Source organism: Gadus macrocephalus, chromosome 20, assembly GCF_031168955.1.
Source record: "Gadus macrocephalus chromosome 20, ASM3116895v1".
NCBI classification, from domain to species: domain Eukaryota; kingdom Metazoa; phylum Chordata; class Actinopteri; order Gadiformes; family Gadidae; genus Gadus; species Gadus macrocephalus.
In genome coordinates this window covers 7,948,923-7,968,527 of record NC_082401.1, presented here as the reverse complement: position 1 = coordinate 7,968,527, position 19,605 = coordinate 7,948,923, and the positions used below count along the sequence as shown (strand labels likewise).

Below are 19,605 nucleotides of genomic sequence, written 5' to 3'. Positions count from 1 at the left end.
GGTTCCTGTGGAAGAAGCTCCACTGGAGACAGGCTCCGCTGGAACCAAAAGCCCAGACATACAATCAGCGATCCCACTTATTCATTCCCTCAAACTTTCCTGTCCGGGGCTTCCTTATACCCTTCCTCTGGAGATACAGCGCTTTGTGTTTGGAGAAGCCGAGGTGCTGAGCATGTCCCAACCGGAACCATTCCCTGGCTCTCTCCTCCTGTGTTTTTTCACTCTGTCTTCTTTCTTTACTTTAGGTTGTTTTTCTTCTCTCTCTTCTACTGAGCCGTGACTCTTTTCTTGACGACTCAAAGATGTTGAAGAGACAGCAGTTGGTGAGAGAGAGAGAGAGAGAGAGAGAGAGAGAGAGAGAGAGAGAGAGAGAGAGAGAGAGAGAGAGAGAGAGAGAGAGGTTATTCTGGAGAGGGGCAATAATTAAAAAACAGCATTTACAGTTAATCACAGGTTGTTGATTCACTTTGAAGAGCTACGCAATGCTTTCAGGTAGCTGTACAGGGATGTTTATGCTGTTTGTTTCGGTAATATTCTGGAAACTCCAACCATGCCAGTTTGAAATGGCAAAGGCCTTGACTATTAGTCGATGATTCAAAAGCAATCTCTTCCTTGCATCATGATGTTTATCAGCGGGCCAAATACATGTTGGCTCAGAGGTCAGTGGCCGAGCAGAAAGATTTATGTCTGACTTTGAAACAAAGGTTTTTATTTTTTAGCTCCTTTTAGCAACTGTAGGCCATCTGCCCACCAGAAAACCGCAGCATATCCCCTATGGTGCTATACAGGTTGGCTATGTTGCTCTCACTGGATTGAAAAAAAACAAAGAATTGCTGCCAATGAGCTTGGAAACAAAAGAAGTTGGCGATGTGGCATAAACCTCATGTGGGCACCGCTGAATGTACAGTGTTATGTTTGGTCTCAAAAGCAATTTGAGGATTTGCATTTGAGAAAAGCAATCTTTGTGTGCTTGTTGTAGGAAATGGGAGAGGGATTCAGTTCAAATGAGTCATTGTTTCCATCGGGTCATTTTCTAACCTCTCGACTTCTAACTGCCAGAGTTATTCCCCAAACACACTGTGCTGTGTGTATTTCCATTTGAGCCGGGGGAAAATCCATAAACTTTTATTTTTTCTTTCCACATCTGTGCAATATATTACATCTGAGACACAATACCATACGGGGTTCGGTTTTTCCAGAGATTGACCACAAGGTTTGAGGACGCATAGACCTGAGCTGGGACGATTTAGACACGGGGCTCCGTCCAGGGGCTTCGCTGCTGTCTCATCCATGACGCGGGACGTTTGGGAATAGGTCTGAAACGGGAGAGGGTCTCCCACGAGCATCTCAGACTCCATAATTCTAGACCGTCTGCCCGCTGCGCTGACTCGTGGAAAACTCCAGAGCTAGCCGTCAGCACCACCATCCCCCCCACCATCCATGCCACCAGAAGGGGCACATGCCTTTTGATCGATGTCAGGATAAGCCACCCCTTCCCCCTTTTTTTACAGTGTCTGCGGAAAAAGAACCGATACCCTGCTACAAATTAAGCTTAGAGGAGGGGAAAAAGTGAACATCTCTTCCCCGGCCCCTCTTAAATACGATAGCCCCCTCCCCACCGCCTTCCTGCTATGTAAACCACATCTCTGCTCTATTAAATGTGAATTTTTTTACTCAGGGTCTGCTATAACTGTACATTTTCTCAAACATCAGCAATAAGAAAACCTCTTTCTGGGCCCCCAGTGAAGGGATAGTTTTACATATTCCTGCTTCAATGTTTTTTTTCCGGCATTGGCGGGTCTAACAGTGCAAATATATGCTGCAAGTATAAGTTTGCCTCAGGCAGGGAGGATGTTTAGATGCTTGGATAAGATTTAACCTACCAGCATTCAACCTACTGCTTTTGATATAAATGCATTTGTATTTGATACAGAAACAAAGTGAGAACATTCCATTCCATTCAAGAGGGGCTTGCATATTAAGGGACTAAATCAATTGGCACTGGCCAAGCCTTAAAACGTGCAATTTCCTTTCTTTCCACAAGAGGTATTGATACAATGTGTCCTTCAGTTCTCATTGTGGTTCTAATTTAGATATGGCTGGAGATGATTTTAGATGGCTGGAGCTGGCTTAAGATAGGGGATATTACTGAACTCTATGCCAGGAACATCTTCATGCAGAACATCTTGTTTTTTTACCTTATTAATTACCTTCAGGTTGGTTAAACATTTAAGGGTGTGGAAGTGTACATTCCTATTGGGTTGCGTTCCTATTTATGCTATCAGCGAGATCAAGATCAGTCCGCATGTAAACCAGTCCCCATATATAGGCTGCTTCTCCCCATATATAAATCCCTATATATAGGCAACTAGTCCCAATAGGTCAGTCCCCATATAGAGGATACTAGTCCCTCATATTTACCAGTTCCCATTCATAAGCTGCTTTTTCCCATACATGCTATTCCGTCAATCCCTATATGGCTTCTTGTCCTCAGATATATCAGTCCCCATGTACACCAGTGCATCTTTATCTTCTTTATCTGTTCACTAACCAGTGAACAGATAAAGAAGGCCCCAGGTGACACAGCTGTTCAGGAAACAAGTGGCCTTCAGGAATGTCCAACAGTGGCTGACGGCTGTTGTTAGATAATAGGTAACTTTCTATTATCTCCATGAGGCCGACCAAAAGGTTAGGCTTTCTAGTCACGATGGCTTCGAGCCTAAGTTAAAAAGATACATGTGGACACAAAGTATTCTGTTGTTTAATACACAAAAGGTTGGTTTCTGTGTGCATATGTGTGTGCATTATATGAAGCAAATTATTGTGAACTACCTGATACCCTTGCGGGTGACTTGAATCGACCGCTGGTTATGTAGCAACATGTGTAATCTCTCCTGTTCCTTTAATTAAATGCAATTTAACATAATTAAAGCTATCTATAGCCCCCACAGTGCCTCGTAAAGGCAAGTTCAGGTACAGTAATGTTTTCTTAAATTCTCCCCTTAAGCTATGTATTTCCCTTATACTCACACGCATGTGCCTAGGCTAATCTATGTTCCATGCCCCGGTATGTTTGATCTACTCTGGGAGAAACACATGCATCTTGCTCCCTTTCATCTCATTCTACTTGAAATACATTGCGCTTCATGAAAGCTCAATGAAACTGCTTTTTATTAGCAGATGATCGAGACGAGAATGGAAAACAGAACTTATCGCAGTGGCAAATGGGCCAAATGGGGAGGTCCGAATGGTATTGCCTCATATTCCACAAGAAAACCAATACACGTCTACCGTCACCCCTGCCTTTACCCTTTCTGATCCACAGCTATTTATTCCTCACCTTGTGCTCTGAAAAGAGTTGCAGCTACAGTGTTGAGACGTTATCACAGCTGTGTGTTTGACCCTAGTTCGTTTTCACAGATGGTGAAACACGGTTCTTGAGGGGATTGCAGTTGGCGGTGTAAACTGCCCGCATAGCGTTGTTTGCCCTGCAGGCCTTTCCACACCTAATGCCGGTGCAGCACTGGTGAGGGTACTTTGGCAAAGATATTGTAGGAAATAGCAGTAGAATCTGTAGGCCAGGGCGTGGCACTGAGGACTGATTACAGAACATTCACAAAGTTAATGCTTGAGGACCTGTTTGAAAACAGGAAACGGAGGAACAAGGAGGGTAAGAAAACAAGGAGGAAAAAACATCTGACTGGGTTTTTTTAATTTACGACTTACACTGAACTATTTTTTCCATCAGCATGATTCGTTTGCCCTTCGTCGTCATCCCAAATGGCTTTAGCACAGTTGTGAATGCACAAGGAGAGGGAGAGAATACATAAACAAATGGAATCCGCAGACCAGAGCTTGTAACACTTCATTCTCGGCTTGTCTGGCAAGACACCAGTAAAATACAAGGGAATTCTCGTCAGTGGGTTTTGGGCTGCTTTCTGCGTATCCTCTCCAACCTGTGTTATACCTGTAGACGCAAGCTCAGAGCTGCCCCCTGCTGTTGACAGCAGGAACAGGTAGAATGTTTGTTATCTCATTATCTTGATAATACCAGACAACTTTGTGAGAGAGACTATTAATCAGATTACAGTTGGAAAGTAAATAATCCAGGCATGCGGCCTGGTATATGCATCTCCCTCCATGTCTGACTACATTGAAATGTTGTGATAGTAGAAACTGAAACATTACCTTTAAGGACAGACAAATCAACATTTGCAATGTCATGCTTTTTCAGTGAGTGAGGATGAATTAAGGTGTGGAAAAATACGGCATTATTTCATGGCTGCATTGTTGGTTACATGCAACTGAATTACCATTTTCAGGCTTGTCCTGTACAAACAGTTTTTCCTCATTATTCTAGAAAGGTTATTTCCTAATTGCTGCACGTTGAGGAAGTATTTTAGGAAAAAGGCAGAACAGGTAGAAAAAAGGTGGAGTTTGAGGGAAGGTTTTTTTGGCATAACATTGAAGCTGGGATACATGATGTCCTTTTAGCTGAAAGCTTTCATAGGAACCTTTTGGCTCTTCCCATTTGAACCTGAGTCAGGTCGAGGTGCTGCTGCCTCCACAGGAAATGAGCTCATGTCTGACAGCTTGAGACTATACTACCCAGGGTCATTTGTTCCAAAACTATTTTTTTTGATTTTGCCTCCAACTCCAAAAAAAATTATCTCTCTGCTGCCTGCCAAGGGTTTGTCAGACATCTTGATGTGAAACAAAAAATACCAACATCATTCAGCTCATTAGGGCCCAGAGCACGTCATTATTTGCAGATGACATTCATTTGTTTGAAGGTAAAGAATCAGTAAATCCAAGTCAGTTGGTGTGGCCTCTTTATAAGCAAAGACTGTTTTTTTGTCTTGTGAAATCTTAGGGAAGGGAAGAACACAAATTATTCACCTCCTATTCCAACCATACTTTTCGCAAAATAAAATGCTATGAACTATAAATCAATTGGATAAAGATATTGCATCCAAAATGTCCCCTTCAAACTTGGCTCTGCTAAAGTTTGTCAAACTTTTTTTGTGCGTGTGTGTTTCTTTCTGTCGGTTGCAAGGGATGAGAGATGTCCTGAGGACAGTTTATCTTTGTGTCTGTCTGTATGTCTGTCTTCCTGTCTGTGCGTCTGTCTTTCTGACTATCTCTCTATCTGTATCTGTCTGTCTCCCAACGGGTCAAGCAGGGCATGAGAACAGCGCAAGAATAGTCTGTCTGTCCAGGGGATAAGAGCAGTACTCTAACAGTTTGTCTGTCTGTCTGTCAGGTGACGACCAGAGCTGCACGGCGGACGGCCAGACGTACACCAACAGGGACATCTGGAAGCCGGAGCCATGTCGGATCTGCGTGTGCGACAATGGACAGGTGCTCTGCGACGAGATCCAGTGTGAAGACCTCGGGGAGTGCCAGCGCTTCAGCATCCCCGACGGGGAGTGCTGCCCCATCTGTGAGACCGGTGGCTCCAGCGGCACCAACACCGGCGGTGGCTCCACCGGGCAGGGTAGCGTTGGTGAGCATACAAAGACGCTCCTTAGTAGTTAAGACCATGAATGAAAGGATGATGGAACGTCATGTGCTGATCATCTGTGTCTTTTGTCTTTCTTTTGCTTTTAGATTACGGCACGGTGACCAGGGTACGTATTGACATTGAAATCGGAACCTGAGAATTAAACCACACATTTTAAAAAGTTTTTACTCTTAATTTTGTGTTTTTTGCTATTTCACAGGGTCCGAAAGGAGAGCCTGGAGATGTGCCAATCGTAAGTTAATGAGAAAAGAAAGAAGTACACTAGCAACGCAAGATAATAGGAAATCAACACAAGCAATTCAACGTTTTACCTATCTAAATGCTCATTTAATGTTTTCCATTGCAGGTGACAGGAATCAGAGGACGCCCTGGACCAATGGTGAGCTCCCCTTCTGCCCTTCCAACTTAGTTTTCCTACTTTCAATTTGCTTTGAATTGTAGGCCTACAGAAGATGATGCGGTTACGTTTCTACAGTGTGACTGTTCAACATTATGACACTAGATGGCATAAGAGCCCAGCCACCTTCACTTCACTACTTCACCTAGCAAAGAAAACTCAAACATCCTCTATATTTAAACCGATTTTTGAGTTAAATGTAAAACCCCTCCACACCTGTGCATGTCTCGCTGCGATGCAGGCTGATGTTTATAAGCCCTTAACACAACTGCATTTGTTTTTTTGTTGTGCTACAGGGTCCCCCAGGAGCCTCAGGATTCAGAGGAGACCGGGGCCACAAAGGAAGGCCTGTACGTAACACTTAAAAATGATATTTTTATTTTTTCACATTTGTCTGTTATTCGTTCCTCTGTCAATGCAGTAGGATTAGATTAGGATCAGATTAAAACAAATTCAACAAATTATTATTCTAAAATTCCACATAGAGGCATCTGAAAAATAGTTGTATCCCCATAATGTTGCAGTTTATTAGTTACATTTGATGCTTAGTAGAGAAATAAAGAAATGTAATTGGGACTATAACAAAACCTACTAAAATATGAAGTGTTTGTTGTGGTTATGCACCGCATCATTTTGGATTTGGTTTATGTTTAACATCCTCATATGCCACCAAAAGTGGCCTATTCTAAACAACTGACTTAAAGGCCAATCAAAGGAAACAAGCAAGACACTACCTGCTCTTATGGAATCGCGGATGAAGCAATCAAACATGTTTCTGAGCCAAGAAAAACGATGCGGGCCTGCCAGCGTTCGGAGGTGTGACACTGTGTGTGTGTGTGTGTGTGTGTGTGTGTGTGTGTGTGTGTGTATGTGTTTGTGTGTGTATGTGTGTGTGTCTCTGTGTTATACTTTTGATTGTGTAGGGCTTGAGAGGACCGTCAGGTTTTGATGGAGAGCCAGGAATCCCGGGACAGCCTGGAGAGCCGGGACCACCAGGACCCCAACAGCACCCTGGGGTAGGTGGTTGCCATGCAAACAGTGGGACGTGATGAACAGTAAGACACCGCACGCCAGACTCTTATGTGTGGCCATGAGCAAACGCACGGCCACACACATGTATGCATAGACGCACACACACACCCACACACATAAATCCATACACACACATACACACTATCAAACGTACACACAGAGACACACACACACACACACACACACACACACACACACACACACACACACACACACACACACACACACACACACACACACACACACATAATTGCATGCATACTATCAAATGCACATGATGACACACACCAAACACATTTCAATCATCTGGTACAGAAACAAAGCAAAGCCAGGTGAAAATGTTGCCACATCATGATATTATCATCAAAGTCTCAAAACATACCTACTGACTAAGTGTTTTCTGACTGATTATATTTGTGCCACAGGATCATCTTTCCCCTTTTAATTAACAGCTTATTAAAACCGGGTAATGATCAGCAATCACATCAGTCTGCATTAAATAACAGCTAATGGAGGATTAAGAGCGTCATGATGTTTTTCTTTACAGGGGCTCGGGGCTCATATGGCCGGAGACTCAAAGTCCGCTGGTCAGCACGCCATGATACCTGGCTCCAGGGTGAGACAAACACTCGCCTCACTCCCAAGTACCTCACCCTCATAATAGTTACCCTCTCATAATGCCAAGTGACACAGCATCATGCGTCCGTATGGACACAAGGAATCCATGGTTTTTATGTTTGTGCTCCCTCATCAAGTGCATCTACATTCACAGTCACACACGACTGGGATATCCTATATCACAGAGAGAATTGGTATGAGGTGTGTGTGTCTCTAATAACGATCATGGTGTGTTGTATGCGTTCTAGGGAGAGGCGGGAACAAGAGGACCCCCAGGACCAGCTGGTTCTCCGGTTAGTCAATCCCTATATGTGTAATGTTATGTTACGTGGTAGTATGTTTTAATCAGCAGTTATGTTGTCTTCTGCTCCATTCTGGTCTGTTATGTTAACCGTATGTTAATCATAAGGGAACTTTGATATTATCTGGACGATGAGCCTCATCTTGATCATCACTCTGTTGGGTGCTCTCTGTTTCTGTCACTAATGCCTTTGTTGTTGTTCTGGCTTTCAGGGTGCATCTGGACCCCAGGGATCTTCTGGAGATGTTGGTGACCCAGGACACATGGTACGACCACAGTTCAGACCACTTTCATTCGATTGCATTTGAATAGATCATGATAATAATAATATTATTATTATTAACAATATTAATAATATTAAAACATTAATAATAATATACTATATGTGTACCCGTCTGTCACACTTTGCGTGTCTTAATAACGATGATTAACTGTATTTTAGGGGCCACCAGGCCAGAGGGGCCCCGAAGGTCCACCAGGGAAACCAGGTGAAGACGTAAGTCTCTTCTGGTCCCCTTCTGCTGAATCAATGTGTTTGGATGTACACTTAATCTCAACACATCCTAGTATGTATATACACCCCCATATACATACTGGGATGATGCTATTTTATTACACATCTAAAGACATTTATTTAAAGATGCATTCAATTCATACATTGCTTGTTGTTAAAGTTATTTCAGAACAACTTTGTTTTAAAGTAGTGGCTCCTATGAATGGGAAGGTTATGCATGGCAAAATATTTACCATCCATAATTGCATGAACAACATGTCACTGATTGTTATAAAATCATGTCATCCTCTCACAGGGTGAAGCAGGGAAGTCTGGAAACTCTGGAGAGATGGGATTCCCTGGCTCAGCTGTAAGCTTCTCAACCTTTCAAAAGACACCAATCTAAAAGTCATACAGATGACTGTACTGCATTGGTGTGGGACATGTGTTATGGTTTTTTAACTGTATTAATATCATGTTTAACAGGGACCAAGAGGATTTCCAGGGACACCTGGACCTCCGGGATTGAAAGGACATAGAGTGCGTATCTAAATTTTTTTGACAGTTGACCTTACTAAATATCTATAAATTGAACAGAAATAATGTATTTGTGATGAGGTGCTTGTTTGTCTGTGTTTACCAACTAATTATATTATATATTATATTATATACAATCATGACATTATGTTAATCTAATATCTTCTTCTTCAACTTCATCAGGGCCATGGTGGTATCATTGGCCAGAAGGGTGAAACAGGAACAGTTGGATCAAAGGTAACAATAACACTGAAATGCCATTAATCTACAATACTGCAATATGATCTCTGGACTATAATTTCTTGGTTCATCCTAAAATGTTGTTGTTGTTGTTGTTGTTGTTGTTGTTGTTGTTGTTGTTGTGGTTGTTGTTGTTGTTGTTAATGTGACATTAAAACACAGAAGAGAAAGCAAATGATTTTGACCACTTTCTGTTCCTAGGGAGCTACTGGCCCCACTGGTCAGTTGGGAGCTCCGGGCCCCATGGTGAGTCAACCTCACAGCCCAGACCCCCCAGGGCCCTACACCTGGCCCTCCATCATTTACTAAATCTTTCTGATAATCCTACATGAACTCACCGATGCATTATTTACAGATTCATGCAATCATTGATTCATTCGCCCGTACAATTATTCATTGCCTTATTTATTACTAGATCATTGTATTAATTTTAAAACAACTGCTGATTTATGCATTAGATTCCATAATTACCCGTCATCCATCCATCCATCGACGCATTCAACATCCATTCTTCCAGTCACCCATTTTTTCATCCTTTCATAATCTGCATCTTTCTTCTACTTTGATTCTCAGGGTCCAGCAGGAATGCCGGGCGAGAGAGGAAGACCCGGACCTGGAGGTGCCGCGGTGAGCATTTGCATCCCTTTTCCTCCGTTAATTTTATGTATTCATTCATATTTTTAGAATTCTATTTGAACTCTGTGGGAATGGCCTTTAACCACAGGACGGTAATACAAAAGTATTTTCTGATCAAAAAATGAAAAAATGATATTCCTAATTCAGTTTTATTAATTTTTCTGGTCCTTTAGGGGACGAAAGGTCCATCCGGTATGCTTGGGAAACCGGGCCCCCTGGTGAGAGAACATATGAATCTAAATTGCTTATTACCTATCATAGTATTGCTTTAATAGATTTAGCTGAGTGGTAAAACATGCTCCTTAAAACAAGAAGAACATGACATCTACCAAGCTACAACACAAGCTAGCTGGAAACTGATTCAACGTATCTCATACCAGTCACTCACAATTTCTTTACACTGCACCGCAACACAAAGTGCAAGGCAAAAAACACAACATGAAGTCAAATGAGTTCAAAACAACAATTTCATGCAAACAAAAAACATTACGCTACCTGGTTAAGACAAAGCATGCTATTGTCAATGTGCTATTACAATGAACCAAAGACTGTACTGTACCTCTGCAGGGTCCATTGGGCATTAATGGACCTCCTGGTTATCCAGGAACCCCAGGAATGAAGGCAAGTACAGTTTATATTAGTATTCCTATTCCCCTGATACTAGCGCACAAAAATTCTGTGCATGATGGATGTTTTTAATAGAAGATGTTGTCCCTTTAAATGTATACTATTCCCCAGGGGTTTCACACACAGTCTTTTAATTGTGCATTAACCTTTCTCCACAGGGTCAAGCTGGCCCCACAGGTGTGCGTGGTCCTGAAGGCCCCCAGGGACAAAGAGGAGAGACCGGTCACCTGGGAAGAGCAGGACCAATTGGTCTCAGAGTAGGTCCTAAATGCTAATTGGACTGATGCTCCATGAGTTCACAACATAGATACGGTTAACTGTAATGTACAGCACTTTGACTAAAGCGCCAAAAGATGCATACTGGGAATAACTGCTTGTCTTGCCTGTGGGCATGTTTTGTTTGTTACAATTGTATTTTGTTCGACTGCACATGTACTAAAAAAATATATTTTTTAACCATGACTTCATGACTGCAACACAGCAAAACCTAATTGAACATCTACACCTACTAAGCACTGCTGCACCTCGTTGATATAGCCTGAAACTTTGACATAACTTATATGAAACCTCACCATTTGTGTTCTTAATTTCAAAGGGACCCATGGGAACTGACGGAGGCCCGGGAGCTAAAGGCCCAGTGGTGTGTACACAAGAACTTTAATCTCATTATCCCTGCCGTTTATCAGACGATGAGAAACTCAACCCCATGATGTAGTACAGTCAGAATAGCCTTTCATGTTGGACAAACTGCACACAGAAACTGTGCACAGAAGAATCCTCAATACCATAGAACTGTACCAGCAGAAGTGTTTAGAATAGAGGATTATCGTTGACAGCTAGGTAATGACAAACTTATATTCTATCAAATGAGCATATTCAGCTGAAGGCTGTTTCATTAGCTATGCAGCCAAGACCCATCCGTTTAAAAGGTTACTAATCAGGAAGATGTGCATGTGAAGATATATACACCTTTTTGTGTATGTAAGCAAACACACAAAGTATATGTCACTACCAAAGAAAATATCATACACACAGTATAACCCCGAAAGCAACAAGATATTGTAGTGGTTTGGATGGTTTATTCCCAGCCCAAAGGGATCTGGGTTCCAACCCCAATAGTCACAGCCTACCTCAAGGATGCCCTAACCCCTACCTGCTTATTAATGTCATCAATCAACAACCACAAACAGTCGCTTCAAGACTAAATATAAACATTTCTTCAAAATGTCATATTTTAAACCAACTGTTTTCTTTCACAGGGCAATGTTGGTACCGGGGGTCCCGGTGGCCATCTTGGACCCTCCGGACCCCCTGGGCCCCAGGGAAGCACTGGTCAGCCAGGAATCAAGGGCCAGCTGGTGAGATAGGCTCCATACCTATTGGCTAGTGGCTAGGGTGCTTGACTTCGAGACAAAGGTTTCTTGGTTCAAACCCCAATGACCAGAGTGTAACTGCACCCTAATAACATGCATGACATGTTAAAGGATGTAAATGGCCTTGGATAAAGGTGTCTAGGCCTACAAAATGATAAAATAGTACGCAGCACACACACTTTTTCAGTGGTCCTGTGTATGAATTGTGTAACTCATTGATGTTTATGTCTTGTTTGCTAGGGTGATCTGGGTGTAGGAGGATTTAAAGGAGAAGCCGGGCCTAAGGGTGAATCTGTAAGTTTCCATTGCCAGAGATACCTATGTTATACATGTGGACTATGTTAGGCATACATACGGAATATACATGAGGAGAACATTGATTCTATATCTAAATACATACACATTGATGGCGTGCATTTCCATTCCTATGCATTGGCTAAACATATACAGTACTTTTGGATAGTTCATATTTTTCTATGTTTTGTCCCAAAAAATTCTTACTCTATGTTATTTAAACTAGAAAAACACAGTTTCATAGGAATGATGAGGAGTCCATAGATTCCATAGCAAAACATATACCAATGGATGGTTTGCAAGCGTGCAAGAGCACATACTTGAATTTAACAAATATCAATCAGAAATCAATGATATTATGGGTTCTGTTCTGGCTCTAGGGTCCTTCTGGATCTCAGGGGGTGATCGGACCCCAGGGTGAGGAGGGTAAACGCGGACCCAGGGGAGATTCCGGTTCTCTTGGACCTATTGGTCCCGTTGGTGAGAGGGTGAGTTCCAAACCTTAACCTCAAATATTCCATTTGTTTCATTATGAACCTCACAAGTTCTCAATCAAGAGAGATATGTTAGTGAAAGGTTCATACCAAGTGACACTGTATTGCTGTTGTATACAATGCAATATGCAATTCATCTTGCAATGCAAGAGAAGTTTACACAATTTTAAGACAGAGGCCATTCAGCTTTGACATGCATTGTACCTAAACATAAGTACTACATGTATTGTGCTTTTCTTAGGGATCTCCTGGAAACAGAGGATTCCCTGGTGCTGATGGATTACCGGGACCTAAGGTACACCATTGGTTTCATCGTTTTTACGATTAACTCAACAAACCAATCGCATAATCTATAAATCTTAACTTCATATTACAGACAAATTGGACAGTGTCTGTTCAATTGTATCTTTATAGTGTTAAAATACTGTTATCTTCTCCTTAGGGTGCCCTTGGAGATCGTGGAACATCTGGTGTATCTGGCCCCAAAGGAGCGTTTGGTGACCTTGGTCGTGGTGGAGAACCTGGTCTGCCAGGTGCCAGGGTATGAGGAACCCCACTGCTCCAGTCCACTGCTCTTTGGGAATATTAATAACCAAGCATTATCTCACAATGACCGCGGGCATTCCTCTGCAGGGTCTGACTGGCACTCCTGGAGTCCAAGGAGCTGAGGGAAAGCCAGGACCTCTGGTAAGTTCAATGATGCCAAGCAAATCGGAACATGAACCATATAAGCCAACACTCTGCACTGACCGATAATGCAGTGTTTTGAGCTAAAATAAATCAATCATACCCTGCATTTGCACCTAACCATTAGCATTCATGAGGCATTTCAATCTTTTAGGGCGCCGCCGGTGAGGATGGACGCCCTGGACCTGCAGGATCCATCGGGAACAGAGGTCCAGCTGGAACTATGGGACTGCCAGGACCCAAAGGCTTCAATGTAAGGCTCTGGATTCGACCTAGATGAGGGATTTAGTGGTTAGGGTGTTTGACATACAGCTGGAAGGTTCTTGGTTCTAAGCCCCCAATGTCTGTAGTCTACCTGTTTTCTTATTGAGTTACTTAATGATTTACATGCGTTGGATATCGCTAAATGACTATATAGCCCATAGTAACCAAGAGGATGGAATGACCACATATATCTGTTGTTTATATTGTTTCTACCTTATATATATATATCTTAATAACCCTGTGTTAAACCTCCAAGGGTGACCCAGGAAAGACAGGGGAACAAGGCTCTGCAGGAGTAGCAGGTCAGAGGGTGAGTGCTGTTTGGAAACTTTATTGTAGTACTGTAAAACAAAATACTCAAAATACTCTCAGTTCCTGTCACCTGTTAAAAAGTTGAGTTGACCTTTGACTAACTCTTTAACCTTGCAGGGTCCTCCAGGGAAAGACGGAGAGGTCGGACCAGCTGGCCCCCCAGGCCCGTCTGTAAGGAGATTAATTTTAATCCACAAACAAAAAACATTGACTTATATTAAGTCAATGTTTAATTAATATACCAAATATTTTAATATTTGGTAATAAGAATTTGATTTCTAATGTTTTCTCTTCCTCCATAGGGTGTTGCAGGAGACAGAGGAGAGCAAGGACCACCAGGTGTCAATGGATTCCAGGTGGGTTATTTATTAGTGCTTTTGTTATTGTTAGATTAATTGATTAATATTATAAATGTGAAGATAGAACTGAAATGTTTATGTGGATGCCTTTGTGTTATTAGGGCTTGCCTGGAAACCAAGGACCACCGGGAGAATCTGGGAAACCAGGTGACCTGGTAAGCAAATGCTAAAAATGATCATTTATTTATAACATTCTTTTTAATTGTACACAAAAAATGCCAACGCAATTCAAGGGGTGGTTTTCCATAAGTGGACCAATTGAGGTTTGATTTTCCACCCAGTTGTAATGCTAGCTTATTAGAAAATCAAGCGGGTTCAGATATTGAGGAGTTCACCTCAATATTTTACCCCGCTGGATTTTCTTTGTTTTTGAACCTCACTGGTCAATCATAGTTGACTACCCATCAGTTGATATCATTATCAACCGAAATCAGATTGATGCTGCTTGATATATACTGACGCTTGATATACAACTGTGGTTTCAATGTCTGTGTTGTGTCTTTTCAAGGGTATTCCCGGAGAGTTGGGAGCAGTGGGACAGATTGGACCAAGGGTACGTCCCATCCAACACATCTCAATAGCGTCTGTCAAACAATGAGACTGCATTACATTGAGACTTGAACGGTCAAATCTAGGTACTGACATTGTCTCCACCATACACCATAGGGAGAGCGCGGAGTTCCTGGTGAAAGAGGAGAACTCGGTTCAACCGGTCTTCAAGGACCCAAAGGAATCCCCGGATCCATTGGTCCAGATGGACCCAAGGTACGGACAGGAGAGTAAACGGGTGTCAGGATGCATAGCACAAGATATACCTCAGTCCAGGTCACATACCCATAAACCATACTACACACAGGAACAAACCAGTGTTCAACAGTTATGTCAAACCTGATTTGTCCTGTATATTGGCAATTTATATTACAGACCGAACTAAGAGTTAACATGTGCGATCTGTGTTAATGACACAAAGGATTAAGATAAGCTGCTTCTTTCTGAGCAGTAGGATACATGTAGACATGAATGTACAGGCCAAATACTTGCTTTTACAGTCATTGTGTTTGGAGGATCCTTTACAAAAGCTGGGAGTTTCCACCACAAAGTGCAATGAAGATACCCTTTAACAACGCTCTGCTTGATTTCCACAGGGTAGTCCTGGACCCACCGGGACCCTGGGAGACGCAGGACCCCCTGGTCTGCAGGGACAGTCTGGAGAGAGGGGTATCTCTGGATCACCGGGGCCCAAAGGCGACAGAGTGGGTTTAGACATCGTCCTGCCATCCGTCTCCTGTTATTCTTAAAATATCAATCCATGTTTAACGTACATCATATTCATTCACAATCTATAATCTGTGTCTGCAATACTTCTAATCTAATCTATTATCTAATCTAATCGAAACAAATTAAATCCAGCCTAATATCATGTTTGGTACATAATTTAACATAAACTTTATCATCATGACACATATGTTAAGTTGGAAGTGAAACAAATGAACTATGATCATTAGGTCTACCTTTCCTTCTCTCCTGGTATAGAGAACATTACATAGCCTACCTCCCCTTCTCTCCTGTTATAGAGAACATGACATAGTCTGCCTTTCCTTCTCTCCTGGTATAGAGAAAATTATATAGTCTACCTTTCCTTCTATCACAGGGTAATATCGGGGAAAAAGGATCTGAAGGTACACCTGGAAATGATGGTGCTAGGGTAAGCCCCTTTTTTTGATAAACATATATATTTTTCGTATGATTATTTGGTTCTGTATTATATTGGTTTTCGTTTCTTTTCATTGGGTGTCTAAGGAAAGCCCCGGGGTGTACCGTTCAAGCCACGAATCAGGAAATGAAATTCAGGATTCAAATGAGGGCAAAAAGAAACCACACAATGGATGCGTTATTAATGTATAATGCAATTTCACAGCAGGTCCATGAGAATCACATTTTTTTATTGGAGTTTCATTAAATGCACATGATGCTGGTTACAATGGTCCAATGATTTCCTAAATATTTTGTTTCATCCATGGGCATATTTGTTTCTCTTTATGAGAATCGTGTTTTTCATTTTCCATTGAGTCCATGTGTGGCTGGTCACAACAAAGCAGAGCTGTTCCTAATGTGGTTGGTTTGTGTATTTATTCAATCATCCATTCATTAATGCATTTATTCACTTTGAACAGGGTGCTCCCGGAGCTGTTGGCCCACTGGGACCCTCAGGCCCTAGCGGTGAAAAGGTAAACCTTATTTTTCCTTCTGAGTGCTGACCTTTTGGTGTTATTTTACATGTCATTCTTATCGCACTGTTATATTTAACCAGGCTCACAACACGTTATGCTCTTTAAATCATCATTGCCCGAGATGCACACAATACTGCTTGACAACAGCACTTAACAGTTCCCTGAAGTTATAAACCTGCCAGACTTGTATAATACTGTTTCCTCTGTGTCTGGTTGTTAAAATTAAGTGTGGCTAGGGAAAATAATAAACGGTGCTTTTGCAATAAAGTTGTAGCATTATTATTGTTAGCATTCTTATAGATTCCATTACCCGGCTTGTTGGTTGACCGCGTTGAATTTGTACATGTTTGTTAAAGGCATTACAAAAAGACCAGACATCTTTGGGGTGCAGTCTGGACACTGAGGTGATGATTGGCAGTAAAGATTCGATTTTGTAATTCATTTTTCCTTGATGTTGCTCGCAGGGGGAGCCCGGACCCAAAGGCCCAGCAGGGCCCTACGGTTCCCGAGGAGTCCACGTGAGTAATAAGTCATTTTGGATAGTGTCACCATTTTATACGCGTTATTAACCTTATTTCCCTAATGTGATTCTGTTGCAGTGAGTAAGTGGCAGCAGATTGATAAACACATTGCTGATGAGCTTATCTCTTTAATTCCAGGGAGCCAGAGGTGACCCTGGACCGACCGGAGCGGTGGGATTCGCCGGACCACCCGTAAGTTGTTTTGATCTTTAATTTTTCATCCGATGTCTGAATTTTGATAACGTTGTCCATCATATCGTTATTATAATTTGTCCATGAAGAGTTGTAAAAGTCAAATGTTACGAAAAAGGTCGTAAAATTGCTAACTTGTATCAGTTTATGTCTTTTTCATCTTGTGTAAAAGTTAAAGATGAATTGAATTTGTAGAGAATGTGACCCTTCTCAATAGACACATTACCTTTATATCTTTTTCATTATTATAATGTATTATTATTATCTACTTTTATCTTGTGAGGAGCAAATAACAAAAACTATGTCCCTGAGGCATCGGAATCAGTATGACCCGAGATATCCTTTCTCTTGAGACAGAAATAGACAACATTGTTCGGTTATTGCTAATATAATAACAATGCTAATGCTCACCAAATCCATTGCAGGGCCCTGACGGCCAGCCTGGAGTGAAAGGAGAGCCTGGAGAGCCAGGTCAGAAGGGAGATGCTGGATCCCCAGGACCCCAGGGATTGTCTGGAGCTCACGGACCTCCAGTGAGTCCGACCTGCCCTCAGGACATTAGGATTATTATCACATAACATTTATACTATTGGACCTGCAACACAATTTTTTTTTTTTGTGTGGCCCACTTTGGGTCTACCAAGAACTGAGAGTTTGAAAGATGCCCTCCCAAGTGTCTGAATTGATGATTGAATAAATTTGAATAACAAAAATGTTGAAGGAGCCATCCATCAAGAGATGGACCATAGGAATATTATATTAGCGGGATGGAGAGTATTTACAAAGCAGATGGGAAACTTGATAAGGAACGGAAGCCTTTTTGGCTTTTGAAAATATTTCGCTGCATTATGCACATACCTGAAACGCCGTAAAAAAAGAATGACGTACCGTTTTTTCACCCCTTTTTCGTTGGTGCTTTGTGATGAAGTCCTGTATTGATTTGATTGACTGATTGACTGAGCTGTTTATTTTGTAGGGGCCCTCTGGTGTTGCTGGACTTAAAGGAGGAAGAGGAACTCAGGGTGCACCAGTAAGGCAACGTTTACAAAATATTGTTTATATGTAACACGTATATATGTAAGGAAAACAAAATTGAAGTCTTGACCTATTATTTGCTATTTTTATCAGAATTGAATTAAGAAGGTTACAAAATCTGTTAATCTGCCTTTTCTGTCATAGGGTCCAACTGGATTCCCTGGATCAGCAGGAAAAGTTGGCCCACCAGGTCCCAACGTAAGTAAATACATTTTACACCACAATCTGAAATTACAATAAACTAGCTTCATCTGAACTTTTGTAATCAAGCACCATCTCATCATATTCATGTACAATGTAACTACTGCCAAAACCATCAGTCCAATTTATTCATACATGCATTATTTTAGCTTCTTTATTATTATTGATATATTTGTATTTGTTTTCCATTGGATTTCCATCGCACCAAGATAAATCCCTCCTCTCTGAATCGGAATCGGAATTTTATCATCCATGTTTTGTTTCCAGGGTCCCATCGGTGAGGCTGGCCCACTGGGTGCCCCAGGTAAAGAGGGTCCAGCCGGTCTGCGTGGAGACAACGGAGCCCCAGGAAGACAGGGCGAGAGGGGCCCCGCAGGACCCGGCGGCAGCTCAGGAGACAAGGGAGACTCTGGAGAGGATGGACCCACGGTCAGCAGAACAGGGTTCTCCTGGTTTTAGAACACAAAGGGGCTGGGGGTTCCATTCTCAGCCTGGGTCCACCCTAGGCTAAGAGATGCAGGCACTCAGCAAGTGGCATGGGTATCGATATAAATGATAGATAGATAGATACATTAGATAGATAGATAGATAGATAGATAGATAGATAGATAGATAGATAGATAGATAGATAGATAGATAGATAGATAGATAGATAGATAGATAGATAGATAGATAGATAGATAGATAGATAGATAGATAGATAGATAGATGGATAGATACATAGACACATAGCTACATAGATAGATAGATAGATAGATAGATAGATAGATAGATAGATAGATAGATAGATAGATAGATACATAGATAGATACATAGACACATAGCTACATATATATATATATATATATATATATATATATATATATATATATATATATATATATATACTTTATTGATGATAGGTAGATTCATGGGTACTTTGGATTAAAAAAATAGCTATAAATAATGATATAACACATTTCTCAAGACATATAAACTCCAGCAATGGAATATGGTTCTCAACATGTGGCTTGCGCTCCTTCCTAGGGCCCCGATGGCCCTCCTGGTCCAGCTGGAACTACAGGACAGAGAGGCATCGTGGGACTTCCCGGGCAGAGAGGAGAACGTGGCATGCCTGGACTTCCAGGAGCTGCTGTATGTATCAGGACTTGTTCCTTCTCTATATTCCAGGTCATCTACATCCATTTTGTGTTTCCCAAAGCTCCTGCAAACCTCTGTTAGGTTGTCTTGGCAGATT

The 19,605-nt window shown here is 41.8% G+C and overlaps 1 protein-coding gene across 1 annotated transcript in view; it reads left to right on the top strand.

Moving 5' to 3' along the window:
- Nucleotides 1–19,605, top strand: part of LOC132448769 (collagen alpha-2(V) chain-like) — a 39,481-nt gene that overhangs the window by 13,828 nt on the left and 6,048 nt on the right. The window contains exons 2-43 of the mRNA XM_060040287.1: nucleotides 5,264–5,506; nucleotides 5,611–5,630; nucleotides 5,724–5,756; nucleotides 5,871–5,903; nucleotides 6,218–6,271; nucleotides 6,845–6,937; nucleotides 7,501–7,569; nucleotides 7,820–7,864; nucleotides 8,085–8,138; nucleotides 8,315–8,368; nucleotides 8,682–8,735; nucleotides 8,852–8,905; nucleotides 9,086–9,139; nucleotides 9,344–9,388; nucleotides 9,716–9,769; nucleotides 9,952–9,996; nucleotides 10,346–10,399; nucleotides 10,564–10,662; nucleotides 11,001–11,045; nucleotides 11,665–11,763; nucleotides 12,019–12,072; nucleotides 12,453–12,560; nucleotides 12,808–12,861; nucleotides 13,009–13,107; nucleotides 13,200–13,253; nucleotides 13,408–13,506; nucleotides 13,774–13,827; nucleotides 13,947–14,000; nucleotides 14,132–14,185; nucleotides 14,290–14,343; nucleotides 14,697–14,741; nucleotides 14,855–14,953; nucleotides 15,334–15,441; nucleotides 15,840–15,893; nucleotides 16,363–16,416; nucleotides 16,884–16,937; nucleotides 17,079–17,132; nucleotides 17,558–17,665; nucleotides 18,109–18,162; nucleotides 18,312–18,365; nucleotides 18,636–18,797; nucleotides 19,395–19,502. Of these exons, the coding sequence (XP_059896270.1) occupies nucleotides 5,264–5,506; nucleotides 5,611–5,630; nucleotides 5,724–5,756; nucleotides 5,871–5,903; nucleotides 6,218–6,271; nucleotides 6,845–6,937; nucleotides 7,501–7,569; nucleotides 7,820–7,864; nucleotides 8,085–8,138; nucleotides 8,315–8,368; nucleotides 8,682–8,735; nucleotides 8,852–8,905; nucleotides 9,086–9,139; nucleotides 9,344–9,388; nucleotides 9,716–9,769; nucleotides 9,952–9,996; nucleotides 10,346–10,399; nucleotides 10,564–10,662; nucleotides 11,001–11,045; nucleotides 11,665–11,763; nucleotides 12,019–12,072; nucleotides 12,453–12,560; nucleotides 12,808–12,861; nucleotides 13,009–13,107; nucleotides 13,200–13,253; nucleotides 13,408–13,506; nucleotides 13,774–13,827; nucleotides 13,947–14,000; nucleotides 14,132–14,185; nucleotides 14,290–14,343; nucleotides 14,697–14,741; nucleotides 14,855–14,953; nucleotides 15,334–15,441; nucleotides 15,840–15,893; nucleotides 16,363–16,416; nucleotides 16,884–16,937; nucleotides 17,079–17,132; nucleotides 17,558–17,665; nucleotides 18,109–18,162; nucleotides 18,312–18,365; nucleotides 18,636–18,797; nucleotides 19,395–19,502 (2,939 nt within the window). The remainder of the gene's footprint in view (nucleotides 1–5,263; nucleotides 5,507–5,610; nucleotides 5,631–5,723; nucleotides 5,757–5,870; nucleotides 5,904–6,217; nucleotides 6,272–6,844; nucleotides 6,938–7,500; nucleotides 7,570–7,819; nucleotides 7,865–8,084; nucleotides 8,139–8,314; nucleotides 8,369–8,681; nucleotides 8,736–8,851; nucleotides 8,906–9,085; nucleotides 9,140–9,343; nucleotides 9,389–9,715; nucleotides 9,770–9,951; nucleotides 9,997–10,345; nucleotides 10,400–10,563; nucleotides 10,663–11,000; nucleotides 11,046–11,664; nucleotides 11,764–12,018; nucleotides 12,073–12,452; nucleotides 12,561–12,807; nucleotides 12,862–13,008; nucleotides 13,108–13,199; nucleotides 13,254–13,407; nucleotides 13,507–13,773; nucleotides 13,828–13,946; nucleotides 14,001–14,131; nucleotides 14,186–14,289; nucleotides 14,344–14,696; nucleotides 14,742–14,854; nucleotides 14,954–15,333; nucleotides 15,442–15,839; nucleotides 15,894–16,362; nucleotides 16,417–16,883; nucleotides 16,938–17,078; nucleotides 17,133–17,557; nucleotides 17,666–18,108; nucleotides 18,163–18,311; nucleotides 18,366–18,635; nucleotides 18,798–19,394; nucleotides 19,503–19,605) is intronic.